Source organism: Giraffa tippelskirchi, chromosome 6 (assembly GCF_054371585.1).
Source record: "Giraffa tippelskirchi isolate mGirTip1 chromosome 6, T2T-mGirTip1v1.2.pri, whole genome shotgun sequence".
NCBI lineage: Eukaryota > Metazoa > Chordata > Mammalia > Artiodactyla > Giraffidae > Giraffa > Giraffa tippelskirchi.
In genome coordinates this window covers 73,534,618-73,560,255 of record NC_137280.1, presented here as the reverse complement: position 1 = coordinate 73,560,255, position 25,638 = coordinate 73,534,618, and the positions used below count along the sequence as shown (strand labels likewise).

The window sequence follows — 25,638 nt, the reverse complement described above, 5'->3', positions numbered from 1 at the left end:
GTGCTGGCCAGGGCCTCTGTCACAGTGCTGAGGAGAGGGCCTGAGCGTTGGGAGGCCCTGCAGTCACGGGCGGCTCCCAGAGGCCACGCAACCTGTCTTGTCCACCAGGTGTAGGGCCTGACTATAGTGAGAAGAATTCATGGTTCACAGATGCGGTGGAAGAAGATTAACTGATTCGTTTCCGTGTGTCATTTTTTTTTTTTCATTTTGTTCATAAGCAAAATATTTTGTTTTTTCTTTCTGTTTATGTTCCAACTTGATAAAACAACAAAACAACGCACATTCATACTGTGTCAGGCGGGGCTAGTATTAAAGATGGAATTGTTGCTCAGGCGCCCATGGTGTTGCCCATTTCGAGACTGTTTTGTAACCACGCTTCTAGGCCGTCTTCCCCGTGGGCTTTTGTTAATGTCACGAAGGAGCCCTTGTCTTCTGAGTCCTGGGGTGTTCCTGCTGGCCAAATGGAGGCTTGGGGTCAGGGTGGGGCCGCACTCACCGCGTCCTCTGCCGCCCACTCCAGGGGCTGCTCACGAGCGGAGTGGAGTTCGAGTCTCTCCCCGCGGCGCTCTCCCTCCCAGCCGAGTCTGGTCTTTACCCGGTGACGCTTGTCGGGGTCCCGCAGACGACAGGGACGATCACTGTGAACGGTAAGGACAGCTCCTTTCTGGCTGTGGTTCCGGGGGCCTCGGACTCTTGTGCCACCACGGATGGTTCGCCACAGACGAACTGTGCAGAGGGCGCAGGATGTGGGGTCGGCTGCCACGTGCCTGTCTATCTTTCCTGGACCACAGGTGTGCTCCGAGGTTCTCCCCCTGGGGCTACGGCCCCACCGCCCTTCTCTCCTCTCCTTCTGTCTCCGCCTGCTGCCTTGGGCCGTCCATCTCATCTACTCTCCTGTCCAGACCCCTCTCCTGGACCTGCACGTCCTGCCACTCACTCTCCTTGGCTGTCTCAGGGGCACATCACATACAGTGTGTCCCCATCTCCCCATTCCCCCACGTTGTCCCTGCCCCGTGGTCCCATCCTAGGGACCCAGGCCCCATCCCTGGCCGGGCACCAGGCATCGTCCTGGACTGTTCCTGTCTCCCCCTCATTCCCCTGATGATACTGCCTATATCGTCAACACCCTCTGCCCCTCCGCAGCCGCTCTGGTCTAGCAGAACTCAGCCCTCTCTAGGATTTGTCACCAAAGCATCAGGACTGGTCTTTCTGCCCTCATTCTTCCTGTGGTGCAGCCTCGTGAACTTTTCGCACTGCAGACCTCTGGGCTGGAAGTGGTCCTGCCTTCACTGCGTTCCCTGCCAGGACTCCCTGTCTCTCCCTGGCTGTGTCGCTGGGCCCTGAGCATCCCGGCAGGTGTGGAGGGCTCCCGTCCTGGACACATGCCCTGCTTCCCACCCCCTGCTCGCGCTGTCCCTCTGTGGGGGGGCCTCCAGACCTGGCTCGGGTGCCCCTGCAGTGCCTGCCTGGCCTTGCCCTTGCTCCACCGTGACAGCCCCTCCTTCATATCACGCCCGCCGTGGCCTGCGGGCCCGCTCCTTGCCAGCCGCATCCGGCTTTCTTGGCTGGATCCTCACACCTGGCACATAGTAGGTCTTCAGTAGCCATTTGGTGGCTGAAAGTCAAGATTCACTGGGAAAGGAGTCTGTTTAAAAGGAGGCTTTGAAGGACCATACTTTATTATTTTTTTTTAAATATTTTTTCTTTATATATATATATATATATATTATTGAAGGACCATACTTTAAAAAGAAGGAAATGTGGGTGCCATGAATTGGAGCTCTTTTAAGTCGAGGGGCTATATCAGGGCCCTGTTTGTCTCCACGGTACCTCTTGCTTCTTGTTGAGTATGTAGACGTTTAATATGGATGCAGAGAAGTTGCCATTCTAGGTACTTACCATCAAGTGTTACTTGATTTTGTTACATTGTGAATGTTGTTTATAATAATTACCTCAAATTTCAAAAGCCATTTCCAAGCTTTGCTTAAACAATTTCAAGTGCTTATCTAACCCAAGGAGTGTTTTTTAAATGAAAATTTTGCTAATCTTAAATTACAGTATTTGTACACATTGAGCAGATTTGCCATATCACGTAACAGTTATGATAACAATAATTGACTCTTGAACTTTCATCTCTCAACACAAGATTTTGAATCACTTTCTTTCAAATACTTATTAAGTCCCATAATGTCCTGGAAAGGAGTACAAGCTCTCCTTTTCATTTTAGGGATGGATAAATTTGAAAAGCAAATTGGTAAAGGGATGAGACACTGATTGTGAACTTGGGTGACTTTTATGGTTTGTGCACTGTTGGTTGGACGCAGCCTTCCTTGAAGCGGGCTTGCAGGCCCGACTCTCACCTCCACTTGGGGGCACGAGGCTGTGGACTTGAGCTCAGGAGCCGTGGGCCCACCAGGCAGCTGACGGGCCCTGAATCTCAACTCAGGTCGGAAGGGACCCTGCGCTCCTGGCACCCGCGGGGCCCCCTTGGATGTGAGACATGAAGCCCTCCCAGGGGCTGAAACTTGGCCTTTCATCCCCAGGCTACCACACCACGGTGTTTGGTGTCTTCAGTGACTGTCTGCTGGACAACCTCCCGGGGATAAAGACTAGCGGCTCCACGGTGGAGGTCATCCCTGCGCTGCCTCGCCTGCAGATCAGCACGTCTCTGCCCAGGTAGCGCCCGCAGAGCTGGGCCTGCTCGCCGACCCCAGGGCCTCCAGGAGTCCCGTGCTGTGCACTGTGGCCGGGGCCCCTGGGAGCCGAAATTACCCTCTGACCTCATGACCTCTGACTTCACAGCCAGAGTATGAGTGTATCCAGGGGACCAATAGGCAGCGCTCTGCTTGTGGCAAACTGGAGTGGAGTTGAGGCATTTCTTACTAAGAACAAAATGTGAAATTAGCCTTTGGAAACGTCATTTTTATGAGAAACAGTTGAGGCTTAAGAGAATTTAAGAAGTCTTATGGAGAAGGAAATGGCAATCCACTCCAGTATTCTTGCCTAGAGAAGCCTATGGACAGAAGAGCCTGGTGGCCTGCCGTCTATGGGGTCGCACACAGTCGGACACGACTGAAGCGACTTAGCATGCATGCATCTTCTAAAATAAAAACAGTCGTTTTTTTCCCTCTAGCATTATAGGAAAGGATAAAGAAGGAAGGGAAATCTCAGAGGGAATGACTTAATGCTTTCTGGGGTTTCCACTGTGTGCTCACTGAACAATATATGTATGTTTGAATAGCTGAGGTCATACTGCATTTCATTGAGTATCATGGATTTCTCTTTGCATAAATAAATAACACAAGCTAAAAGCTTTGTGTTTTAATTGCTTAAAAAAGTACATCATGAAGCCATCTCAGAATCACATCCCCATTCATTTCTCTGCTGTTGGGGTTTGGGACCGTCTCAGTTTTTGCTCATATGGATAATGCTTTATTGTTGATCCCTTGAGCTGTCTTTCTAAGTGTATCTCGGCATTTTCTGAGATGTTTTGAAGGCTCAGTCGCTTATTCAGTGGGCCCCGCCTCAGTGCCAGCCTCGCCCACCTCCCCCCGCACCCCTCAGCTTAAGCCTGACGTGTGGGGTGCAGTGTCCGGGACAGTCCGCACTGTGTGATGCCCCGTCTTCTGCTCCCTCCTTCCTCTTTTCCCGCCGTGCCACGGGCTAGCACCCTCTTGCTTGTGTCGGCTGTGTTTCAGTTTTTCCAAATCCCTTCCCTGCAAATCCAGATGGACTACATTTCTCACTTGAGGAGGACTCTGGTGAAATGTAGAAAGAAGTCACTTTTCCTTACTTGACAAAGAACATTTATTTCTTGACTCATGAACAGCTCTAAGGATATAAAATGCCAAGGAGTTCACGTTGATTCTTTATGCTGTTATTTTTGGAGAATGGGCTTTGGATGTGCTTTTTGGCTCTGTCTGCCACACGCGCCTCCCTCGTTGTTGGCTGGCGTTTGTCCCCCTTCTGTCTCCAGAGCCTCCTCCCTGTGGTCACAGTGACCTCCTGGCCCGGAAGTGGCTTTGCTGCCTGTACTTGGGAAGCAGACACCAGGGTGATGAATGCTGTGGGTTGAGTGACGGTCAGTAGGACTCAGGCCAGAGTTTCAGGCCAGGGCTGCAGTGGCGCAGCCTCAGGGGTGCGATGGGCGAGCCTCAGGGCCTCCAGACACTGGGCTGTACCCCGCGTGGTCCAGGGCCCTGCCTGACTAGTGCCGAGGGCCCGCCAGCTGCCCTGGCTCACTTCAGGGGTTTGCCAGCATTGCTCGTTGATTTTACTGGGATGTGGAGGCTGTTGTCTCTACTTTCCACTTTTCCTTTCCTCTAGCTTCCATGTTATTTCAAATGGTTCATTTGAGTTTTCTCCTTCAGTCTATGGATTTTCCCAGGGCGTTTCTGAGATTTAAAAATTTTTGAGCAAGCAGCACACTCAGGGATCATTTGAATTAATTCATTGTTTCACCTTTGCCCTCATCACAATCCAATAATTATTCTTATGATTTGCACACACATGAGCAAGTAAGGCCAGTGAGAGCCATCATGTGACCCAGGGTGTGTCTGTGTGTGGACAGCGCTCAGCGTGTAGCGACTCGCCCTGGAGTTCCTGGTCCCTGGGCACTGATTCCACGTTAAAGCCACGGCTCCCTAGTCCGTGTGCCTGGAATGCTTAAGTGTGGTGATGTGCATGACTCTAAAATGCCATCAATTTTTTTTCTGTTTTTCTAAAATTGATTGTAATTACTGCTCTTATTTTAGGTCCGCACATTCATTACAGCCTTCCTCTGGTGATGAAATATCTACTAACGTGTCTGTTCAGCTTTACAATGGGGAAACCCAGCAGCTTGTTGTGAGACTGGAGAACATTGGGATGGAGCCCCTGGAGAAACTGGAAGTCACCTCAAAAATCCTCACCACCAAAGGTAGGGGCATGTAGTAGGTTTGACTGCAGAAATGTTTATCTTTGTTATTTGCAGAAGAGACACTTCACTCTTTATTTTTTTTTTTTAAATACCGAAGCCATTTTGTATTGGGGTGTAGCAGATTAACAGTGTTGTGATAATTTCAGGTGAACACCCGAGGGACTCAGCCACACATATGCATGTATCCATTCTCCCCTAAACTCCCCTCCCATCCAGGCTGGCACTGAACATTGAGCAGAGTTTCCTGTGCTATGTACAGTAGGTCTTTGTTGGTTATCCACTTTAAATATAGCAGTGTGTTCATAACCTTCCCAAAGTCCCTAACTATCCTCCCCTCCCACCAGCAACCATAAGTTCGTTTTCTAAGTCTGGGAGTCAGAAGAGACCCTTTAGAGAACCAGTGTCCCGAAAGTCTAAAAACCTCTCCCACTTTTAATTTGATACCCCTGTGAAGTTGTTATCCTAATTATGCATGAAGAACTCACAGAGGAAGGTAACAGAGCGCAGAACACACCTCTGTATCCCCCATGCTCTTCACATTGATCAGGTCCCCGGGAGGCGTGTTCTGGAATGAGTGAGCAAAGAAGAGCACTTGCAGGCTTGGAAGATTACCATCTGGGACCCATCCGTTCAGCCCAGTGCCTGCTGTGGGTTCAGCACTCAGGGCCTGTGCACCCCCTCTTCCAATGATGCTGTTCCTTGTTCTAAGGCACAAGACCTGTGTTACATTTTGGATTCACCATTTGCTCACTGTTTATCCTTCACATGCCTCAGCTTCCTCCTGGGTAAGCAGGGGAGGTGGTCCTGACCATGGGAAGCTGTTGTAGGAACTGAGTGAGACTGCAGAGGACCTGGTCAGTGAGATGAGTGAGCAGTACTGGTCGAAGGGGGATACGTTGTGTAGGAGGAGGGCTAGGCATCAAGAGTAGTTAGTGGAAATAAGATCAGCTCATCTAATGAAGTTAGAGAAATTGTGCTGTCTGCAGAGACCAAAGACAAGGACAGCACAGGGAGAGCGAGCTGGTGGCACTCCGTGTTCTGCTGCTTTTGACATAGGAGCCAGGTGAGCAGCTGTGCCCTGGGGGCCTGGGTGCACCTGGCCCATCGAGAGTGGTGCCCCGGCTCTGGCGGCCAGGCTGTCCTCTCTGAGGACCCCTCCAGGGTCCGATGCCGGGTGGGGGGGCTTCAGAACTGCTGTTCCAGAGTCCAGACACGCCACCATCATGGGAGTGTGGTGGCTGCCCCACGGCCCGTCTGCTCCAGGGCATCGTCGTCATTTTATCCGCGGTGTTGGGGGGGCATCTAAATCTGCATTTCCCAGATGGCCAGTGATGCTGAGCACCTCTGCTGTGGTCGTCCTCCAAGAGACCTCTTGTGCCGGCCCTCTGTCCTTCTTTCCCAGTGGGTGTTCTGCCTTCTCTGTCTGTCTCTGTCTCTGTGTCCATCTGCCCCTTCTCTCCTGACTCGCAGGCTGTCTCTGATCCTGAGTGTGAGTTCTGAGCTGGAAACGTGTGGTGTGAGCACGCTCCTGCCCATGGCTGCCATTCCCCTCTCTGCCACGCCCGCGGGTGCACGGAGCTCTTTGCTGCAGCGTGGCTCTCCTAGTCCCTCTTTTGCTTTTGTGTCTTGGAGTCTTTGGGGGAATTTTGATAATCTTATCTTAATCTCATCCTTTCTTCCCGTTCCCTCCTCTTTTCAGGAGCAAGCACTTACGGATTAGGTCGAAAATGCCTCCCTAACATGAAATACCTTCATTTGGCATTCTGAATTTAATTAATTGGTTATAGGAGTTGGTGGATATTTGAACAAGTGAGCTAATATTGAATGACAGAAAATTGCAGAGTATATCATCATAAAACTGTTCACATCTCCTGTAATTTTCCTTGGCTTCGCAGCTTAGCCACTGGAAGATATCTTCCTTTTCTCAAATAAACCTAAACAGTCACCGCTTGTCCATTACTCATAACATCCTGTTTCCTTCTGAAGCTCAGTCCCTCTCATTTCTCCTTTGGGAACCCCTGACATCCCTGGCTCCCCAGGCCCCGTGTCGCCGCCCTCTGCCCCAAGCTTCAGCTTCTGTCACTTCTTCCCTTGACTCTGGTCACTTCGTTGCCGGGAGCTAGCTTCCGTTTCTTGGATGTCGGTGCTGTCTATGAACTTGAGGATAAACCGCCTCCTATGCCTGGAAGCCGACCTGCTCACTTGTGTTCCCGCCTTTGCCTTCCTCCACGGGGTGACTGGGTCCCCTTGTCTCAGAGGCTCCGGGAGACTTCTGAGGAGCCCTTCCACTCTGTGGCTCTGCCGCTGGCGCGCTGGTCTCCCTCCAGCCAGGCGCGGGTCTCTCCAAGGCAGCCCGTGTGTTTCCCCTTTAGTTCCAGGCAGGGTTCATGGGCGGTGCTAAGTCCTAGGGACTGTCCATGGAGAGGGACACTCTGTGTGACTCCATGGACTGTATGTAGCCTGCAAGGCTCCTCTGTCAATGGGATTCTCCAGGCAAGAATGCTGGAGTAGGTTGCCATTTCTTCCTCCAGGGGATCTTCCTGACCAGGGATTGAACCCACGTATCCTGCTTTGGCAGGTGGATTCCTTACCCGCTGAGCCACTGGGGAAGCCTCGTTAGAAGGAAAAAAAATTCTCACCACAGTGGGTATAGAGGGGACATGTGCTCAGTTGGCCGGTTGTGTCCAAGAGGGGTTTTCTCCTTTCCTGGGTGGGTCTTGATGGGCCTGAGCCAGTCTTGCTTGTCGGGTGGTAGGGTCACGAGGGTGGAAGCGCAGAAATCGCCGTGAGGCTCCTTGGGAGCCGTGGGCCCCCCTCAGAGCCCTGCTCCGTCCTTCTGTGCACTTCCGCCCACGCCCTCCTCTTACAGTCTCCCGGGAAGGGCCGTCAGCAGCTCAGTTGTCTCAGTGCTGCCTTTCTCAGGGTCCTGCTTTCGGGGCTACCCTGCCTGCGGTGTTCCTATGCTTTCGAACTCTTCTGGAGCTTACTCTCAGTATCAGCCATGCCCTCCCTCTCCAACCTTTCACTCTAAAAATATTCAGGCATATGGAGAAGTGGAGAGACTTTTGCAGTGAACACTGCAAACCCGCTGCCTAGGTTCTGTAACGTTTGACTGTATTTGATTTATCACATCTGTCCAGCTTCCTGTCCATCCCTGATCTGTCTCGTTTTATTGTATCTTTCAAAATAAGTTGCAGAGTACTGTGATTTTACCCACTGATCCTTTAGCGTGCATGTTATTAGAGTTCAGTGTTTGAACTCAGCTGAGTGGCATTAATACTTTAGGTAGGTGTTTTTTTTTCTTTTCCTCATTAAATAATCACAACACTCATAAGAGGTCTTTTTTGGGGTAGGATGCTGGCCTCCCAGGGGTCCCGACTTTCCTTTGGAAAAAAGTATTTGGGGTGAAATGCGCAAATCTTATGTCACCATTTGCTGAGTTTTGACAAATACGTCTCTCCGAGCTCTTGTCAAGGTACATCATGGACCCTTGTTGTCACCTCAGAAAGCCCTCTCCTGGCCCCTTGCTTTCCCTGCCCAGCCCCAGGGCAGGCGCTTACCTGGTCCGCCCTCGGCCCATGCTCACTGACAGAGATGCTGGATGGTGGGGACACGGGGGGGACCCGGGCAGAACCAGGGACGGTCCTCCGGTGCTGTGTCCACCTGACACAGTCAGCATCACCTCTGGCCTAGCTCTCAGTTCGGTCTCTTGGAGGGCAGGGGGGCAAGTACTACGACCCTCACTCTGTGGCTGGGGAGAGAGTCTGGATCACACCGCTGGTTCTGTCCTATGTATTACTGATGGCAGAGTCTGGATCACACAGCTGGTTCCGTCCTGTGTGTTACCGGATGGTAGAGTCTGGATCACACAGCTGGTTCTGTCCTGTATATTACCGATGGCAGAGTCTGGATCACACAGCTGGTTCTGTCCTGTGTATTGCCGGATGGCCATTCGAACCAACACGTTTGCAGTTGAGAAATGTCAGCTGTCGTTCTTTTTTAATTCTCATCATAAACTGCCATACATTTACACGTGGAATTAAACTAATGAAAATAAACCATCTGCTTCCAAGATACACAGAGAGAATAACTCCCGTCCCTACATTCTTTGGCACCAACAAGCTGTCGGTACCAGTGAGTGACGTAACATAAAAGGGAGGGTGGGAAAGTACCTTAAACCGGAACCTGAGCGAGTTCCCCAGGAAACTCCTCCACAGGGAATTAAATGCTCCCTTTCCCAGTTCCTTGCTAGGTCTACAACAGTGATAGTAACTTTCACTGTTTAGCACTCATCGCGTGCCAGCTGAGTGGTATTTTTTTTTTTCTCTCATTAAATAATCACGACTCTCACAAGAGGTCTTTTTCGGGGTAGCATGCTGGCCTCCCAGGGGTCCCAACTGTTGTCTGGGTGCTTGTGGGGCATGTGTATCCCCCGATCACACACTCCTGACACAGGGCCGAGCATTGACCATCCGTCCCAGCAGGACAAGGATTACTGGCCACGTCATGTCTGATTCTAATTGCAGTCTGTTCGTGAGCAAGTCTTTATTTGTAGGTGATTAAAGAAGCAAGCTTCTGCCTTGACTTAAGCAATCATAAATTTTATTATAATTAAGCCCAAATTAAGACTGTGTTGTATTTGTTTTTCTGCAGATATTCTGAGATTTGTGTGAGCGTGTGTACAAACATAGATATACACGTACCTGTGTATATAAATACACATACGCATCTCTTAATTTCTTTACTCTTCCAGTTTAATTTTTTGACGAAAAGCAGTGACTCCACGTTGGTGTGCTGAGCAGTTCATGGGTGTTTTGACTGAGGGGCGTCCCTGCTGCTCCCTCCTCTCGTGAGTGTAGCGGCCGAGTCTCTGTAATTAGCAGCACCTATGAAAGGTCCTCAGACATGGAACGTCTGCACAGTAATGGCTCCTCTGTTACTGTCAGTGTCAAATAACCCATTTCACTTGACTGCACGGAGCATTAAAATAATGACTGTTATTTCTGAATCTATTTAAATTCCACAGAGGAGAACATTAGTGACATGTGCTCCACTATTGATTTATGTTTATCTCGTTTCTGCTGACAGCTTATCATTGTGTAGGGTTTTGACAAGCCCCCCTGGACATTCCGGTTTGTAGTCCAGTAATGAAGGGAAGAACCAGAAAGGCCCACCTTTGAGGCGTAAAAGCACATCAGACCCGACAGGGAAGCAGCTCAGCTTTGTGTCCTGCTGCAGCTAGGGGGGTAGTGCGGGGGCCGTGACCCCCTCTGTGTCATTTCTGAGATATAAACACCTTGGTGGCTGCAGAAGGTGAAGAAGCCATTTCCTGTGAGTGGACCTGCCTGTTGTCTAAACATGGCGCTCTTAGGACGTGGAACTTAACACAAAAACTGGCAGCTCAGTCAGCACCCTTTCTGAGGGCACCCTAAGCTTTCAGGCAGTGGGGGCTGAGGGCGTAACAGGGCCTCAGCATCTTGGCTGGTATTGGCGTTTCAGAGAGGGATTGGCCCGATTTGCTGTGGCTGGTGGAGAGGCGTTAGCGCACATGGCTGTAGTCCTGGGGCCTGGGATCTGGGCTTCCAGCACCCGGGGCCCGAAGGATTGTCCGTGCTGGCTCCAGCTCGCCTGGTGTCTCTTACAGCCTTCCCTCCCGAATTAATCTACGAGATAGAAAAGTAAAGACAGAGACTGCCTTAGCCTGGTCGACACATACTGTAGACTGTGCATGACTGGGTCATGGAGAGGACCTCGCTCCTTGTAGTGCTTTGGAGGGGACGCAGTCACTTGCATTGTGGAGTCAGGTGCTGGCAAAACCCCCAGAGAGGAATACATTCCAGCAGGCAGCTTGAGTTTCAGGACTGGAGGTCAAGTTAGTTTGTAAAACTTGATCAGTGTTTTCCAGAATAGGCACATACTCAAAAGTAAAACAGTTGCTGGCAAACGTGTGTCCTGTGTGTGCTGTACACTATTCTGTAGGAGGATGGTGCTCTTGAGAACAAAGTGCACTGTTCTTGTCCGGGGTGGTGCTTTACAGACTCAGGCGATGGCCTTGCAGCAGCCGCGATTCTGGAATTTTCTGGCACTTTGATCGTCACATTTTACAGGGTTTGCATCTTCCCTTGTTATTGAAGATGCACTTGGATTTTCTCAGGGGATTGCTGGGTCTCATGCTGCCTCTGTCACATGAAGATTACCACTTTTGTTGCTGTCATTGTAGAAAAACTATACGGTGACTTCTTGAGCTGGAAACTGGAAGACACCCTTGCCCAGTTCCCTTTGCAACCTGGAAAGGTGGCCACCTTCACCATCAGCATCAAAGTGAAGCTGGACTTCTCCTGCCAGGAGAATCTCCTCCAAGACCTCAGCGATGGTAAGCTCTCCCCGACTCTAATTAGCACGTGGCAGTCCCCAGACACATGGCAGCAATCACCGTACCCCCAGCCCCGCTGTTCTGTCTGTTTCATGCTTGTCATGCATTAACTCGAGCAGCGTGAGACTTCTCCCGGGCACGCACTTAGTGAGTGAGTTACCGTGGACGTGGAAAGTAATAAAAGTACTTTTTAGTTAAATGGTTTCTTAATTTGCACTCTCTGCCATATTGTGCTCATTTGCCAGGAGGTCATCCTGAATTAGTGGAATGTAGGAATCACTGCGTTTTTTTTCCCCCCAAGTATAACTGCTGTGATCCCTTAGACATCTAATTAGCTGTGATTATAAAGTTCTCCTTCAAAGTCTGGTGATTTCTATAAAGAGATGGAGTGTGGAGAAAATGGAGCTTATTTTTGTCATAACATGAGGACTAGCTGATTAGGGGTAAGACTTGGTAGATTAATTGTGTCAGTTTATGAAGCATGGAGGCTTCACGGGGTGTATTTGCTCAGGCTGCCAGAGAGAGAACACCACAGCCAGTGTGGCTGCCGCACACGCTTGTTTCCTCGCGGTGCTGGGGGCTGGAGGTCGGGGTCCAGGTGCCAGCACGGCCAGGTTCTGTGAGAGCCTCCTTCCTGGCTTGCAGACGGTGCCTCCTCACCATGTCCTTCCTCGGCAGACAGCGAGCGAGCCCGGCGTCTCTTCCCCTGCTTACAGGGACGCCAGTTTTCTCAACTAAGGCCCCACCCTGTGGCTCGTTCAACTTTCATCACCTCCTCAGGCCCAGCTTCAGTTTTAGTCACACCGGAGGTTGGGGCTTCAACATATGGATTTGGGGGCCACTGACAGTCAAGGGTGTTGTTGGAGACAGTCAGTGGATCCCCTTGCTAGAACTTAGTAATTGTGTGACTTTGACTTCTCTCTGCCCCAGTCTCCTAATTTATAAGACAGTAATACCCATTTGTACGGTTGCTGTGAGGATGTGCCCTTCACCTGGAACGTGGCAAGTGGTCAACAAGTGTTAGTTATATTATACCCCCTCTCCCCCCTTACGGATTTATAGTATTACAAGACATGTAACCACCTCTCATTAGAGACAAGCACTCCACCAGGCCCTTGGATAGCAGAGATGAATGAGTGACGGCCTGCCCCCTGGACAGCAGTAACAATGGCCACCTGATGCAAAGAGCCGACTTGTTGGAAAAAGATCCCAGTGCTGGGAAAGATTAAGGGCAGGGGGAGAAGGGGGCAATGGAGGATGAGATGGTTGGATAGCGTCACTAAGTCAATGGACATGAGTTTGAGTAAACTCTGGGAGATAGTGAAGGACAGGGGAGCTTGGTGTGCTGCAGTCCATGGGGTTCCAAGAGTTAGACACAACTTAGCAACTGACCGACAACACACTAAGTCCATGACACACTTCCTGAAGTGTTCTCTCCTGTACTCTCTGGAGTATACCTATTAAAATTTTAAAATGTTGGTGAAGATTGAAAAGTCAGTTTCCTGTTGGACACACAAAAACCAGAAAATACCATGTAGATTTAACAATATATGAGGACCTAAAAATATCAGGTGAAATGGATATTTTCCCTCTGTAAATGACTTTATGCCACTGGACTGCATCTTTCTGTACATAGATAGAGGCTTCTTTTCCCCAAGAAGGGAGTTTGGCAGAGTCAGTGGTTCCCAGCACCTGTTCTGGGAAGGCTTGATGAGGTGTCATCCCTGGGGGTGTGTCCAGGCAAGTGGATGTCCAGCTGAGACCCTTGGACTTGAGAGCTGAGGGAGCGGATGGTGCCTGGTGCTGCCACTCACTTGGGGTGGGGTGCCCCTGGGAGAGGGAGAGCACAGACCCTTTGGGTGGAAACCAAAGCTGCTTCTGTTTTGGTGGCTCTTTGGGTTTATGTGTTCAGCGTGGACGTATCTTCTTATGTTTCTGCCTTTAGCTACAGAGTTCTGGAGGACTGCCTCTGCCCTCCTAAGTTGAAAGTAAAATTGCAACTTGGGATTTATAGTCTGGAAATATCTTCTTCTCGCTTTTAAAATAAAACCAAATGGAAGAGAACTAGAGTTAGGTTTACCAACTGGTCTATAAGTGTAAGGCTGTCCTAGTTTCCAGTCAGTTAGATATAGCACAGGTGTGCAGTGGAGCATGGTTGTCATTAATGAGACGCCCTCTTTATTTATTTTTGTACTGATGTGTGTTTATTTTTGTGATGCAGCATCGTGGTTTATGGCATTTATATTAATAGTAGAACAGGATTAGAATATAGTTTTTATTGTGTGTTAAAGTAATCTACTTTTACACAAAGTTGCATCAGTGTACCTAGTGGTCTGGAAAATACAGTATTTGAAGTGAGATGCCCTCTCTACGGTCTCCCCAGTGGCACAGTGATAAAGAATCTGCCTGCTAATGCAGGAGATGCAGGAGACATGGCTTCAGTCCCTGGGTCGGGAAGATCCCTTGGAGTAGGAAATGGTGACCCACTCCAGTACTCTTGCCTGGAGAATCCCATGGACAGAGGAGCCTGGGAGATGCCCCTGAGGGGTGCTCAGTCTGGCAGTTTCAGAACCTCTAGCTGGGGTTCTAGATTGGCTTTTCAGGCAGGCTCTCACATTGCCTGTGGTTTCTGAAACTAGGTGCCACTTCATAAACTTGGAGACGGACTTCTCTGCCGTTCAGTGGCTGAGACTCCAAGCTCCCAATGCAGGAGGCCCAGGTTTGATCCCTGGTCAGAGAACTAGATCCCACGTGCTGCAAAACTAAAGATGCTGCATGCTGCAACTAAGACCTGGAGCAGCCAAATAAATATTTTAAAAACAACAAAAACTTGTAGCAATAAATGTAGCTGCCATGCAGAGCAGGATACTGGACCCAGTGTGGGCTGTAGACACATGGAAGAGAAGTAATATTTGTTGAGCACTGTCAGATATTGCATATCAGATCTGGACCAGCCACTTTATTTGCATTATTTCTATTTAGCCTTCCCAACACCTCTATAAAGTAGATGATTCCATTTTGTTAGAAAAAAACAAGTGGGAGGACTGTTCTCCATTAGAGGAGGTGGAAGAGATCTAACACTCTGATGCTATCTATGTGCAGTCCTTAATTGTGTCCTGGATTAAAAAGATACTCTGGAGACATTTTTGGGCCTCAGGATTCTGGCTGGGGTGAGAGAGAAGCCCTCATCTTGGCACTCGTTCTGTGCAACCGAGAAAGCATGGCACCTCCTGCCCCCCCTTGACAGTGCCCCTCCAGGGAGGAGGCCTGGCTGACTCGGGTCTCTCTGGGTGCTGAGCTGCTGCCTCCAGGGAAGGTGAGCTGGGTAGAGTTAGTGCATCCAATCTCAGATTTTTGTACTCCGGCTTCTCTGCTGATTCTGAGGGCCTCCACAGAGGCCCTCTCCTGTGTGCATGATGGTCTAAACTGGTGTACTCTGGGGAGAAGACAGCAGAAAACTCTTGTTCTGCCCGGATGGTGATACCGCTCTCTGCAAGAGCGAGTTTAAACTGTCTTCAGTGATTGCTGTGGCAGACATAGTGTTGATCCTGGTATTCTGAAACTGTGTGTTAATGTAGAATCAAGTTAACGATCCATTCTGTGATAATCTAATTCTAGCATCTGACTCTGCTGCTGAATGAGGATTCTCACGTGGAAGAGGTAACTGGTGTAAGACGACAGAGATGAAGTAAAAACCCGTAGTCTAGAATTTAAATAAAAGATAGCAGGAAGAAATTATGGGGTGTGTAAAGATCCATTATCTGCCGTGTCTACTCCAAGGCCTAGACACCCAGCAGCTCGGCCTCAGTGGGCCTCCTAACGCCCACGTCCTGGTGTTGAGAGAAGCCAGGGCTTCTTGGAGAAGTGGCCACTTCCAGGTCTGGGGTAGGAAGTGTCTGTGGTGAGGTGGTCTGGGAACATCCCGTGGAGCCTGCAGCAGGGAAGCTGTCAGAGTGAAGGTGCTAAAGAGGACCCGACGTGAAGAGGCTGCTGCTGGAAGTCTGAGCTGATGCCTGCGTTTCAGTCAGGGCTTCTGAGTGCTTCCGGAGAGGGTTGCCTGCCTCAGAGAGTGATGTCATTCTGAAAGTGACAGGTAATGAGCACGTATTCCGCCTCTCCGTTCAAACATACGGTCGGACGACCTGAGAATTGATGACGGCAGTCTCTCTTCATGGAAGTATTCCAGCCAGTGCTTGAGAAGGGTGGGTAGGATTAGAAGCCCGCCACTCTGCAGTTCCTAACAGATTATGGGTTGAGACCATGAGCATCCACACAGCGAAATAAGAGACAGGCAGGCGTTATGTTCCTCCTGATGGGAGAACCCACACTGCCCTTGAGTTCGTGCCGCCCCATATCACACCTGAGACTGACGAGCACTCCCGGCTCTCACTGCCAATTCGTAAGAACTCGGCCAACAGAGAAAACCTGTGAGGCTCCTCCGGTTCAGACGACAGCCCTGCAAGCAACCTGGTTCCGTCAACAAGTAGACGAGAGGAGAGAAAGGGGAGGCAGTCCTGGAGAGGGGTGCTGGGGACACGGCCTTCGGCGCGTCGTTCTGTCCCTCCTCCGTCTGCCTGCCGAGCCCCACTTTCTCGTGCTTGCCTCACGGCCCGCGTGTCCCCTCGGCACCTTCGGACTCTGTCACAGCTTCCCCCACACTGTGTCCCTTCACGTCTCTCTACTCCCAGCACCCAGCTCAGGGCCCACCTCAGAGAAGACCCCAGGAACAACTTCGCTGAGGAGATGACCCTGCGTTCAGGGAGGGGAGTGTGGTCTGGGTGGGGCGGCCAGACGCTGGGACCGGCATGACTGCGGGGTGAGCTGGGTGGGGCTGGGGGCTCAGGAGAAGGAGGGGGTTTAGGTCGGGGTGGTAGGTTTGGGCAGGCTGTGGAAGGCCTGAAACTCAGGGAAGTAGCTCAGACTCTGTTGGAGAGTCCCTGAAAGTTCTTTGAGAAAAGACTGGTGTGATAGAGACTGTGGGAAGAATGTGGGTGGGCGGCTTGGTGCCGAGAGTCACCTGGTATTGCAGGTGACAGGTGTGAGGGCTCAAGGGTGAGGCGTGTAGACGTGAAGCAGGAGAGCGCGCTGCGGGCAGGCTGGGTTTGTCTCTACCGAGCGCGTCCTTCCCCATGGCCGACCGTCACTGGGGGCCTGGGGTGTTTGCAGCATGGGATTGAGGAGCTGGCCCAGTGTTTGGTGAGCTGTTAGAATTTGTTCTGCTTCCCACGGAAGTGCTTCTTGCCTGAAATGTCTCGTTTGTTAAGCTAAGACAAAATCTGCCTATGGTATAAGTTTGAATCATTTTAGTTCTTTATACAGAGTTGGAGATTTGGGTTAAAAAAAAAAGAAGCCATGTTTACCTTCAGCATTTCATTACGTTTGCATCTTCACAGTTTGAAGATTTCGGCCTCTAACTGTGGCTGGAACTGGTTTTATTTGAAGTGCTTGCTGTGGAATCCTGTGTGTTCCCGTCCCTAACTTGTCCCTCTTCCTGAGGACTGTGCCTGAAACCTGGCGGCATTGAGTCCATCTGCCCTGGTCTGCCGCTCTACGCAAAAGCAAATACTCATTCTGGGAAAACTCAGTCTTACTTTTCAAAGACCAGTGACTCATCCTGAATTACCCAGAAATCAAATACCAGGTGCAATCTCAATACCAGGAGATTTCTTGTTTTCTTAATTCCTAGATGCCTGAGGCTTTCATAAAGGTGTGATTTTTTTTTTTTTTACTTTTTTAGAAGATTTTCTTAACCTGGTTTTTTTCCTGAGGCCACAGAGTATGGAGGCTGGAAGCTGTACTGCGTCTCTCCCCTGTTCCCCCTCACCCCCCACCCCCCACGTCCCCCGTCCCCTCTTCTCCATGTGAGAACATGCGATGGAGGTGCTGGCTGCTCTCTCTAGAACCCCGAGAGAGACGTGGACAGTGGCCTTGGAGCCTGGGCTCTGTTCCCCCCCGGCCTCTGGTCCCTCGGGGCCGCACCGACTCCCAGCTGCCATAGTCGTCTGCATTTCTGGTCTCGCTCACTACAGCGCCCCCAGACTGAGACGGGGCCAGGGCCATCTTTGCCTTTAATTCCAAAGCCTGCTCCCAGCCTGGAGGTCTCCTGCCTCTTGCTTCTCCTCCTCGTCCCCTGTCCATTCCACGTGCTGCCTCCTCCCTTCCGTCTTGACCGCTCACAGCTCTATCTAGCATCCCCTTCTTCCTTCCTAAGTGTGCTCTCTCGCCTCTGCTCAGATGGGTTCAGTGACCATCAGCCTCACCCCGCCACACTGCCAGGCCTCTCCTCTGCATTCCTGGCCAAGGTCTGACTGTGGGCTCCGAGGGCTCTGGGTTCCGGGGGAGACGGGGCAGGTGAGGCCAGGGGGAGGCTTGCTTGGTGGTTGCCACTCCCCTCCCCCAGCCATGGGGGTTTGCACCCCTGCCCTGCGCTCTACTCTGTGCCCTTCCCCCCGCAGATAAAGGCTTTGATCCCATGGGGAGAGGGGAGGGGCTGCTGTAGGGCAGTGGCTCTGGTCCCTGCCCCACCAGCCCTCAGGGTCCTTTCCCTGGTGGAAGATCGCACATGGTGTGCACTGTAGCCCTGGGGGCCTTCCCGCTCTCCTCGCCCACGCCATGCCTTTGCAGTCATTTGCAGTGTCCGGCTGAACCTGTGTCCTGGCTTGCGTGGCCTGCAGAGGCACCTGGGCTGGGGTCGTGCTTTTCCCTGGAGGTGCCTGCCCACAGGTTTCAGGTTAGTTTGCTCTAGCTCTTCATTTCTCTCTTCAGTTCAGGACAAGTCAATTTCCAGTTTGTCAAGGGTTTTCTTGTCTTCAGGATGGAAGCGATGTTTTTTTTTCCCCCCTAAGGTCTCAACATCTTCAAGCTGTAATCAGAAGCCCACACCCTTTAAATCAGATCTCCAATGATTTTCAGGTTGTGTTGGTCATTTGTCAGACTACACGCTGTTTTTGTTGTGTGTTCAGCAGGCTCTCTGCTTTTGTTCTCAAGGAAAAGGTTAATGTGCAGGGACAGCCGGCCCCTCGTTATGTTCAGCTGGTGTCGGCCACTAGCCTTCTGACTCACAAGCCATCGTCTCAGAGCTCGATGGCTCAGCTGAGGGAAAGGTTAGGCTGCTCCTGCTTCCTGGAGCTCTGCGGGCACCTCTGAGCGAGACAGAGAGCTGGGCTCTTGCCCCCGCCATCTCCTAACCTGTGGGGCACGCAGGTCCCCTCGTCCCCTGGTCCCTGTCAGTCCGCAAGAGGGATGGCTGACTCAGATTGGAAAATAACTCTCTGAACCACCAGGAGAGGATGAAATCCAGGTGTCTGTCATTCATCAGCAACAGGTGACCTTACTGCGGGCACCGGGGCTGAGGTCTTCTGGACCGTTTGCTCACATGACCACCAAGGTGGTGGGGATGAGTCTCAGGAGGCAGATTGGGTGTTCAGGGAGGTGATTGAAGAAGGGTTTCCCCCCAGAAGTGAAAGAGATGACTTCCGTGGATCCCTGCAGGCTGGCGTGCTGTGAGCTTGCGATTGCACCAAGTCCTGTCAGTTTTGTTTTCTCAGTCTCTCCAGCTCATCTCTCCATGCCCACCATCAGCACTCTGCTTCAGGCTCTGGTCATTGCTCATCTGGACCTTGTTGGGAGCCTTCTGAGTGGTCTCCCAGCAGCTCACTCTGCCCCCTCTTTGCCGTCGTCCATGTTTTCACTGCAGTCCTTTCTCCAAGTGGAACCTGTCCACATCCCTCTCCTGCCCTGCACCTTCCAAGGGCCCTTGCCACCAGGACGGTGGGCGTAGTCCTGCCCTGGCTGCCTGTTTGGCCTCCTTGCCCACCTGTCTCTTCTCCATCATTTGGTTTGTTTGCCAGAAACACTGAATTATTTATATTTCTGACTTGCCATGTCTTCTTAGGCCTACTGCCTTTGAGTGTATACCAGAGATGGGGTCGAACCCTGTTGCATGTCGGAATCAGCTGAGGATCTTTAAAAGCTCTGCCTGGCTCCTGCTCTAGACCTCATGATTTCATAGGCGTGGACTGTGACCTGGGCCTCAGGATGTCATAAAGTGTCCAAAATGGTTCATGTAAACATCCATGTTTGGGAACCATTGACATAGATGGACTGTCTTCCAGAAAAAGTTACTCATTTTCCAGGTCTGAAAATGAATTTGGGAGTGTTGTGTTCCCCTTCTCAATTTTTGGAAGAGTCTGAGGAGGATTGGTGTTAATTTTTTAAATGTTTAGTAGAATTCTTCTGTAAAACCATTTTAATTATTCTTTTTAGTTTTTGAGGGAATCGTGTGTGTGTGTGTGTGTGTATGTATATTTAAGAGACTGTTAAGTACTTGAATGGGAGTGGATATTATGGAATATTTGAAGTTACAGAAGTGTAACCAATTACTAGTATTCTGTTCTAATCAGAATACTAGTAATACATGGATCACAGGGGATGACAGGATGAGATGGTTGGATGGCATCACCGACTCAGTGGACATGAGTTTGAGCAAGCTCCGGGAGATGGTGAATGACAGGGAAGCCTGGTGTGCTGCCATCCATGGGGTCGCAGAGTCGGACATGACAGAGCGACTGAACTGTTCTAATTAAGTAATAAGACTTAATTTCTTTGTTGGTTTTTATAATGCAGCATGTAGTTTAGTAAAGTAAGCAATTATGGCGTGTATGTTCCCCTCCACAGATAGTTCTGGAGTGTCTCTTCCACGCACAGGCACACCTTGGAGATTCTGTGGGTTCCGTCCCAGAGAACCACACAAAGCGAGCACTGCAGTACCGCGGCTCACAGGATTGTGTGTGTCTCAGTCCTTGTAAAAGTTACTGTGGGTTTGGTTCCAGAGAACCACGCAAAGCGAGCACTGCAGTACAGCAGATCATAGGATTGTTTCTCAGTTCTTATAAAAGCTATGTGTATACTGTATTCTAGTCAGTGTGCAGTAGCATTATGTCTGAGAAAAGAATGCACATGACTTAGTTAAAAATGCCAAAATTTTTAATAGTAACTTTAATAGTAAAATTTTTAATAGCTATAATAGTAACATCAAATATCGCTGATCACAGACCACCATATCATAATAAAAATGAAAAAGTCAGAAATGCCGTGAGGAATACCAAAATATGAGACAGACATGAAGTGAGCCAATGCTGCTGGAAAAATATTTCCAGCAGGGTTTCCACAAACCTTGAGTTTGTAAAAAGTACAGTATCTGTGAAGCGCAGTAGAGCGAGGTGTGTCTGTGCTCTGCTGCTCTCAGGATGGTCCGGAGATGTAAAACGAGATGCAGCCCCTGCCTGCAAGGAGACTCGCGTCCCGTGCAGTGCTGTCCGTCAGAAGTCTGTGCCGGGGAAACTCCGGGAGGGTGACCAGCGGTTGTGTGTGGCTTTGGTCAGCTGTGATGGGGTCGGGGCATCTAAAGATCTCAAGTGTTGTTTGATTTTAATCACTTTGTTAATCACTCTGTTAGACTGCACAGGTCTGCTGAGAGAGACAGGTGGTTTCACACGTAAATGAAAAATTGCAGCTTTGCTAAGTGCTGGGCAGGAGAGGTACCTGTTGCTATGACAGGAAGTGGGGCAAAACTTGTCTATGGAGGTGACGATGGAGGTAAAACTCACAGGATGAGCAGGACCTAAGGGCATGAGAGAAGGAGGGCTGGGAAAATAGTTTTCCATGCATGTGTAAAAACTGTGGCAGAAAGCAAGTTTTGGGAACTTAATTTTTGAAATGTGTGTGTGTGGTGAGAGAGAGAATTCTTACAGCTATTCCACAAGAGAATTTGTATTAACAACTGATTTATTGAGGAGAAAAGGTTTCAGGGGATGATGCTAGGGTGAACCTTTCCTTTTGATAATTCCTAAAATTAATATTCTGACTTGAAACCATCAGCTTTGTGATTTCTGTGTTGTGGCTGACTCTTTAATGAAGAAATAATGACTTTCCCAATCTTCCAGAGTTGTGCAGTGCTTGAGGACTGCTGTGAAGAGGGCTCAGACATTCAGGGTGTAATTTGAATTTCTTGTTTTTAAAAGAACAAGCATGTGTCATTGTTTGGCCTGGGACCACTGCTCTCCCTTTGTTGTGGGAAAATCATCCTATTTCCAAATTGGCAGTGCTCTGGTTTGGTTTTTCTGAATTTTATCCTAAAATAACATGCTAAGTGAGCTATTTCTGAGGCTTTCGTTGGAGAATTTATGTTCATTTATTTGTGTTTCTAAGTAGGAATGGAATAATACATGTAAACAAGATATGAAAGATGTGTAAGACCAGAGTGAAAACGTGAGTGCAGCGTTTAAGAGCACAGTTGAGAGCACTTCTGTTGATCAGTTATCAGTGTTGATCTTTCCCGAGGTTGGGGGCAGGGGCTTGGTGGTGCCTGGGCTCTGCCTCCGTGTCCAGTGCTCCTTGAGGCAATTGGTTCCAGACAGAGAAAGAAGGCTGAGCCCCGAAGAATTGATGCTTTTGAACTGTGGTGTTGGAGAAGACTTGAGAGTCCCTTGGACTGCAAGGAGATCCAACCAGTCCATCCTAAAGGAGATCAGTCTTGAATTTTCATTGGAAGGACTGATGCTGAAGCTCCAGTACTTTGGCCACCTGATGTGAAGAGCTGACTCATTTAAAAAGACCCTGATGCTGGGAAAGGTTGAAGGCAGGAGGAGAAGGGGACAACAGAGGATGAAATGGTTGGATGGCATCACCAACTCAATGGACATGAGTTTGAGCAAGCTCCGGGAGGTGGTGATGGACAGGGAAGCTGGGTGTACTGCAGTCCATGGGGTCACAAAGAGTCGGACACAATTTAGTGACTGAACAACAAGAGAAAGAGAACATACCTGGAGTTTGAACACATCCTCATGTCTTTAAAAAAAAAATTTTTTTTGTTGAAGTCTAGTTGATTTACAATGTTAGTTTCTGCTATATAGTAAAGTGATTCAGTTATACATATATATATATTCATATTCTTTTCCATCATGGTTTATCATAGGATATTGATTATAGTTCCCTGTGCTATACAGTATGTCCTCTAGTCTCTTCATCCTTAACTTCTTTGAAGATTTCCAAAGAAACGAAGGTGGCACTTTGGGGCTCCCATTTCAGGGCTCCATTACCAGGGGTGACTGGGGTCCTTGTCTTTGAATAAGAGTCATCTGCTCTGGTATCACCTGATTCTTTTTTCCCTTAACCATCTTTAGAAGGGGAGAAACTCAGTAATGTCCTGAAGCTAACAGGACTGTCCAGTGGTTTAAAAGTCCACTGCAGTTGGTTTCCTGTGTGGCCTGTGACTCAGATGGTGTCACTTTTCAGCAAAGGCAAGCATCATCTTCAGCAGGCTTCCAAACGTGATCTCCTAGGAAACTGGCTCTTGCAGCACGTCAGGCACCTGGTCTGCTGTGAAGAGGTATGGATTCACGCTTCACCTTGGAGGCGACAGCCGAACGTTGTGGTGAGGATGCCCCTCGTATCCACTGCACTGTGGATCTGTACCTGTGTTTCTTCTCTTACCTGGGACACTGGAAGCAGGTCTTGCTCCCAGATTTCAGGGCTGCAGCTTCAAAAGACTTTGTGTGATGCCGCCTCGTTCGCAGCAGATGCTGAGAGGTGGGGTGACTATGCTGAGAACAGGCTGACTTGACTCCAGCCCAGCCTTCAGATGTCTGTGCACACATGCCCTCTATTACATGTCCACCGTCTCAGTCACAGTGTTCAGACTTCTACGCACACATGCGATCTATTACATGTTCACTGTCTTAGTTGCTCTGCTTGTTTTACGAACGTCAGAACTCCCCTGATTGTACACTTGAAACGTCTGCAGGTTATGATACGTTAGTTGTGTCTCAGTAACTGTGTTAAGATGAGATGCTCTGACACTGGGTGAGGGCACCTGGAATGAGAGTATGTGGAGGAAGGAGAGGCCATTCATGGGGCGAGAGCAGTGAGGACCGACGGTGCCCTGCGGGAGGGGCGCCACTTCCTGCTCTAGATGGCTGAAGGCCAGAGCCATCAGAGGCGTGGGCGTGGGCCGAGGGCTGTTGCCTTGTGGACAGTATATAAAGGCCACTGTTTCTACATGAATTATTTTTCTTCCTAAGCATATCCCAAAGTTTCTGAATGAATGAACACACCACTTTCTCTGTGGAGATTGAGGCCGAGTGTTGTCTGATTCCTGAGCCAAATGTTTCTCCTGCTTTGGTTTTCTTGAAGATATTTTATGATCACCAGATGGGCTTTTTGGCACCCATGGGCTTTATGAATAATTGGAAAAGCATCTTTAAAATATATCCTACCTGCAACAGCGTGCCCTGACAAACTCCCACCGGGAGACGGTCATCTCCTTTGGCCTTTGTAGATATATTTTATCCTGCTTTAGTTTATTTCACATGCCTGGCACCATTGAGAAAAATGTGCATTCAGCCTTTGGCATTAGTGTCTCTTTCAAAAGTGCACAAAAGCAGACACATTCCCTGAGTGGCCCTCCTTACCCCCTGCTGGAGACGGATGCTAAGCCACTGTGAGAGGCCTCCCAGGAGGTGCTGTGTAGGTTTTGGCTTCAGAGCAGCCTGGCCGGGAGCCTTTCTGGAAGCTCACGGGAGGGTGGAAGTGTGCTGCTTGTCCCGAATGTGCTGGGTCTTTACAAATCCGACAGTCCCGACTTCTAGTTCTTGCTGCGCCTCTGATGAAGTAAGTTATTTACCTCCTTGGGCTCGCCGGTCCCTCATCTACAGAGCCGATAAGATCATGCCCACCCCACCTCGCAGAGCATTGGGAGCAGTCAGTGCCGTGTCCAAAGTAGCTGGTGCCACACTGAGACGCAGGAGACGCGTGGCCACCAGCCCTCCTGGGGCTGCGTTTTTATCGTGAATGTGCTGTTTCTCCCCATCACACGCATCCCACTTCCAGCTGTCATCTCTCCCAGTTGTCACCGTGCTTGGATACATCCGACTTCGAGAGACATGTTACTATTTTAGCATGTTAGACTGTATTTGTGAATTGCCCACAGAGATGCTCTTAATAGAAAAATTGAGCACTATAAACAGTAACTCTGAAGTTCTCTCTAAACGCTCAGTTTGATTCACGATGATCTACCAGGCTCGTCCCATTCTTAAATACCCTCTGTCCTCATAAATCGGCCCAGCTCTGCGGCGGTCTTCCCACGAGGCTGCCTTCGTCTGTTGGTAACTTTTTTTGGTCTTGTCTCCCTATTAGTTGTCATTCACGTCTGTTCTCTGTTCTATTTGCAGTAGCCTGGGTTGGCAGGAAAACTGGCCGATAACGGCTGAGCAGAACTTCCTCCCTGTTCCCACCCGCCCGGCTGGGAGCAGCCCCTCCCTGCTTACCCCTGGCTTCATGCAGCCTCTTGCCACCTTCTGTTGCCTCCTCTCTGGCCCTGGCCCCACGCAGGCGAAGGGCTTCTCTGCCGCCTTCCGGAGGCCATCTTCGCTGCTGACCCCTGTCCCCATGTATCATTTAGATGTCGCTTGTCTTTTCCATTCTTGATTGGATCGGGGGGCAGAATATTTTAGTCTGTGAAGTCAGAGAGTAGCTTTCTTAGTGTATATTTCTTCTGAGCTTGAAGCTTACAGGTTGTTTCTGAGGCTTCCCTGAGGTTTTGAGGTCTTTGTCAGAAAAGGAGACAAATTTCAGGTCTAATTTTTAGCCTTTTCGGCTCAGGGCCCGCATCCCAGAGCCCTCCAGTGCCATTTCGCACCAGTTCCCTTGAGTTGGATCCCATTTTTGAGTCAAGCACGCTGAGGTCACAGGGTGCTGTGGCTTGCTCAGTCTCTCTGTGGTGGGAACGGTGGGTGCAGAAGGCCCCAGCCTGTGTCTTGAGATCCTGTGGCTTTGGGAGGAACCCCCCTGCCTGCCCTGCCCTTCCTAGATCAAGTCTCAGAAAGACTCTTGGAGACCCTGCCTGCATCTCCTGTCCATCCTTTGGATCTGCTGCTGCTGACGAAAGGTTTCCGCCTCTTACCTTGGCTGCATCAGAGCCACTCCGGAACCACCTGGGGTGGAGAGGGAGCTGCTCCGTGAGGAAGCACAAACAGGCCCTCTGCTTAGGACATTGCCCGCTGCAGCATGGAGCCCCTGGACCCTGCAAAAAGGGCATGTGCAGTGTGGTTATGGGTGTGAAACAAGGCAGACAAGAACCCCAGTCCTCTGGGAGCCAGCAGCCTTTGCGACACTTGCTAGTGATGGAAACTTCCCCAGGGAGGGGTGAGGTGTGCTGTACCCCAGGCTGCATATGGGGAGCAAGGGGAAGACATTTAAATCCATCAGGCATTTGCCTTAACTCAGCGGGGACGACCTCAAGGGCTCCCTGACAGGCCCCATTGGACCTAGTGTTTAGAGTCGGAGGCTC

At 50.1% G+C, this 25,638-nt stretch overlaps 1 protein-coding gene across 11 annotated transcripts in view; it reads left to right on the top strand.

Annotated features, from left to right (window-relative positions):
• Positions 1-25,638, top strand: part of TRAPPC9 (trafficking protein particle complex subunit 9) — a 390,153-nt gene that overhangs the window by 91,577 nt on the left and 272,938 nt on the right. For all 11 annotated transcript variants that reach the window (XR_014057689.1, XR_014057688.1, XR_014057687.1 and 8 more), the window contains 4 exons: positions 521-647; positions 2,544-2,676; positions 4,755-4,918; positions 11,139-11,291. Coding sequence is in view for 8 of the 11 variants with exons in the window: in XM_081504121.1 (XP_081360247.1) it covers positions 521-647; positions 2,544-2,676; positions 4,755-4,918; positions 11,139-11,291 (577 nt within the window). In the remaining 3 variants the exon portion in view is untranslated. The remainder of the gene's footprint in view (positions 1-520; positions 648-2,543; positions 2,677-4,754; positions 4,919-11,138; positions 11,292-25,638) is intronic.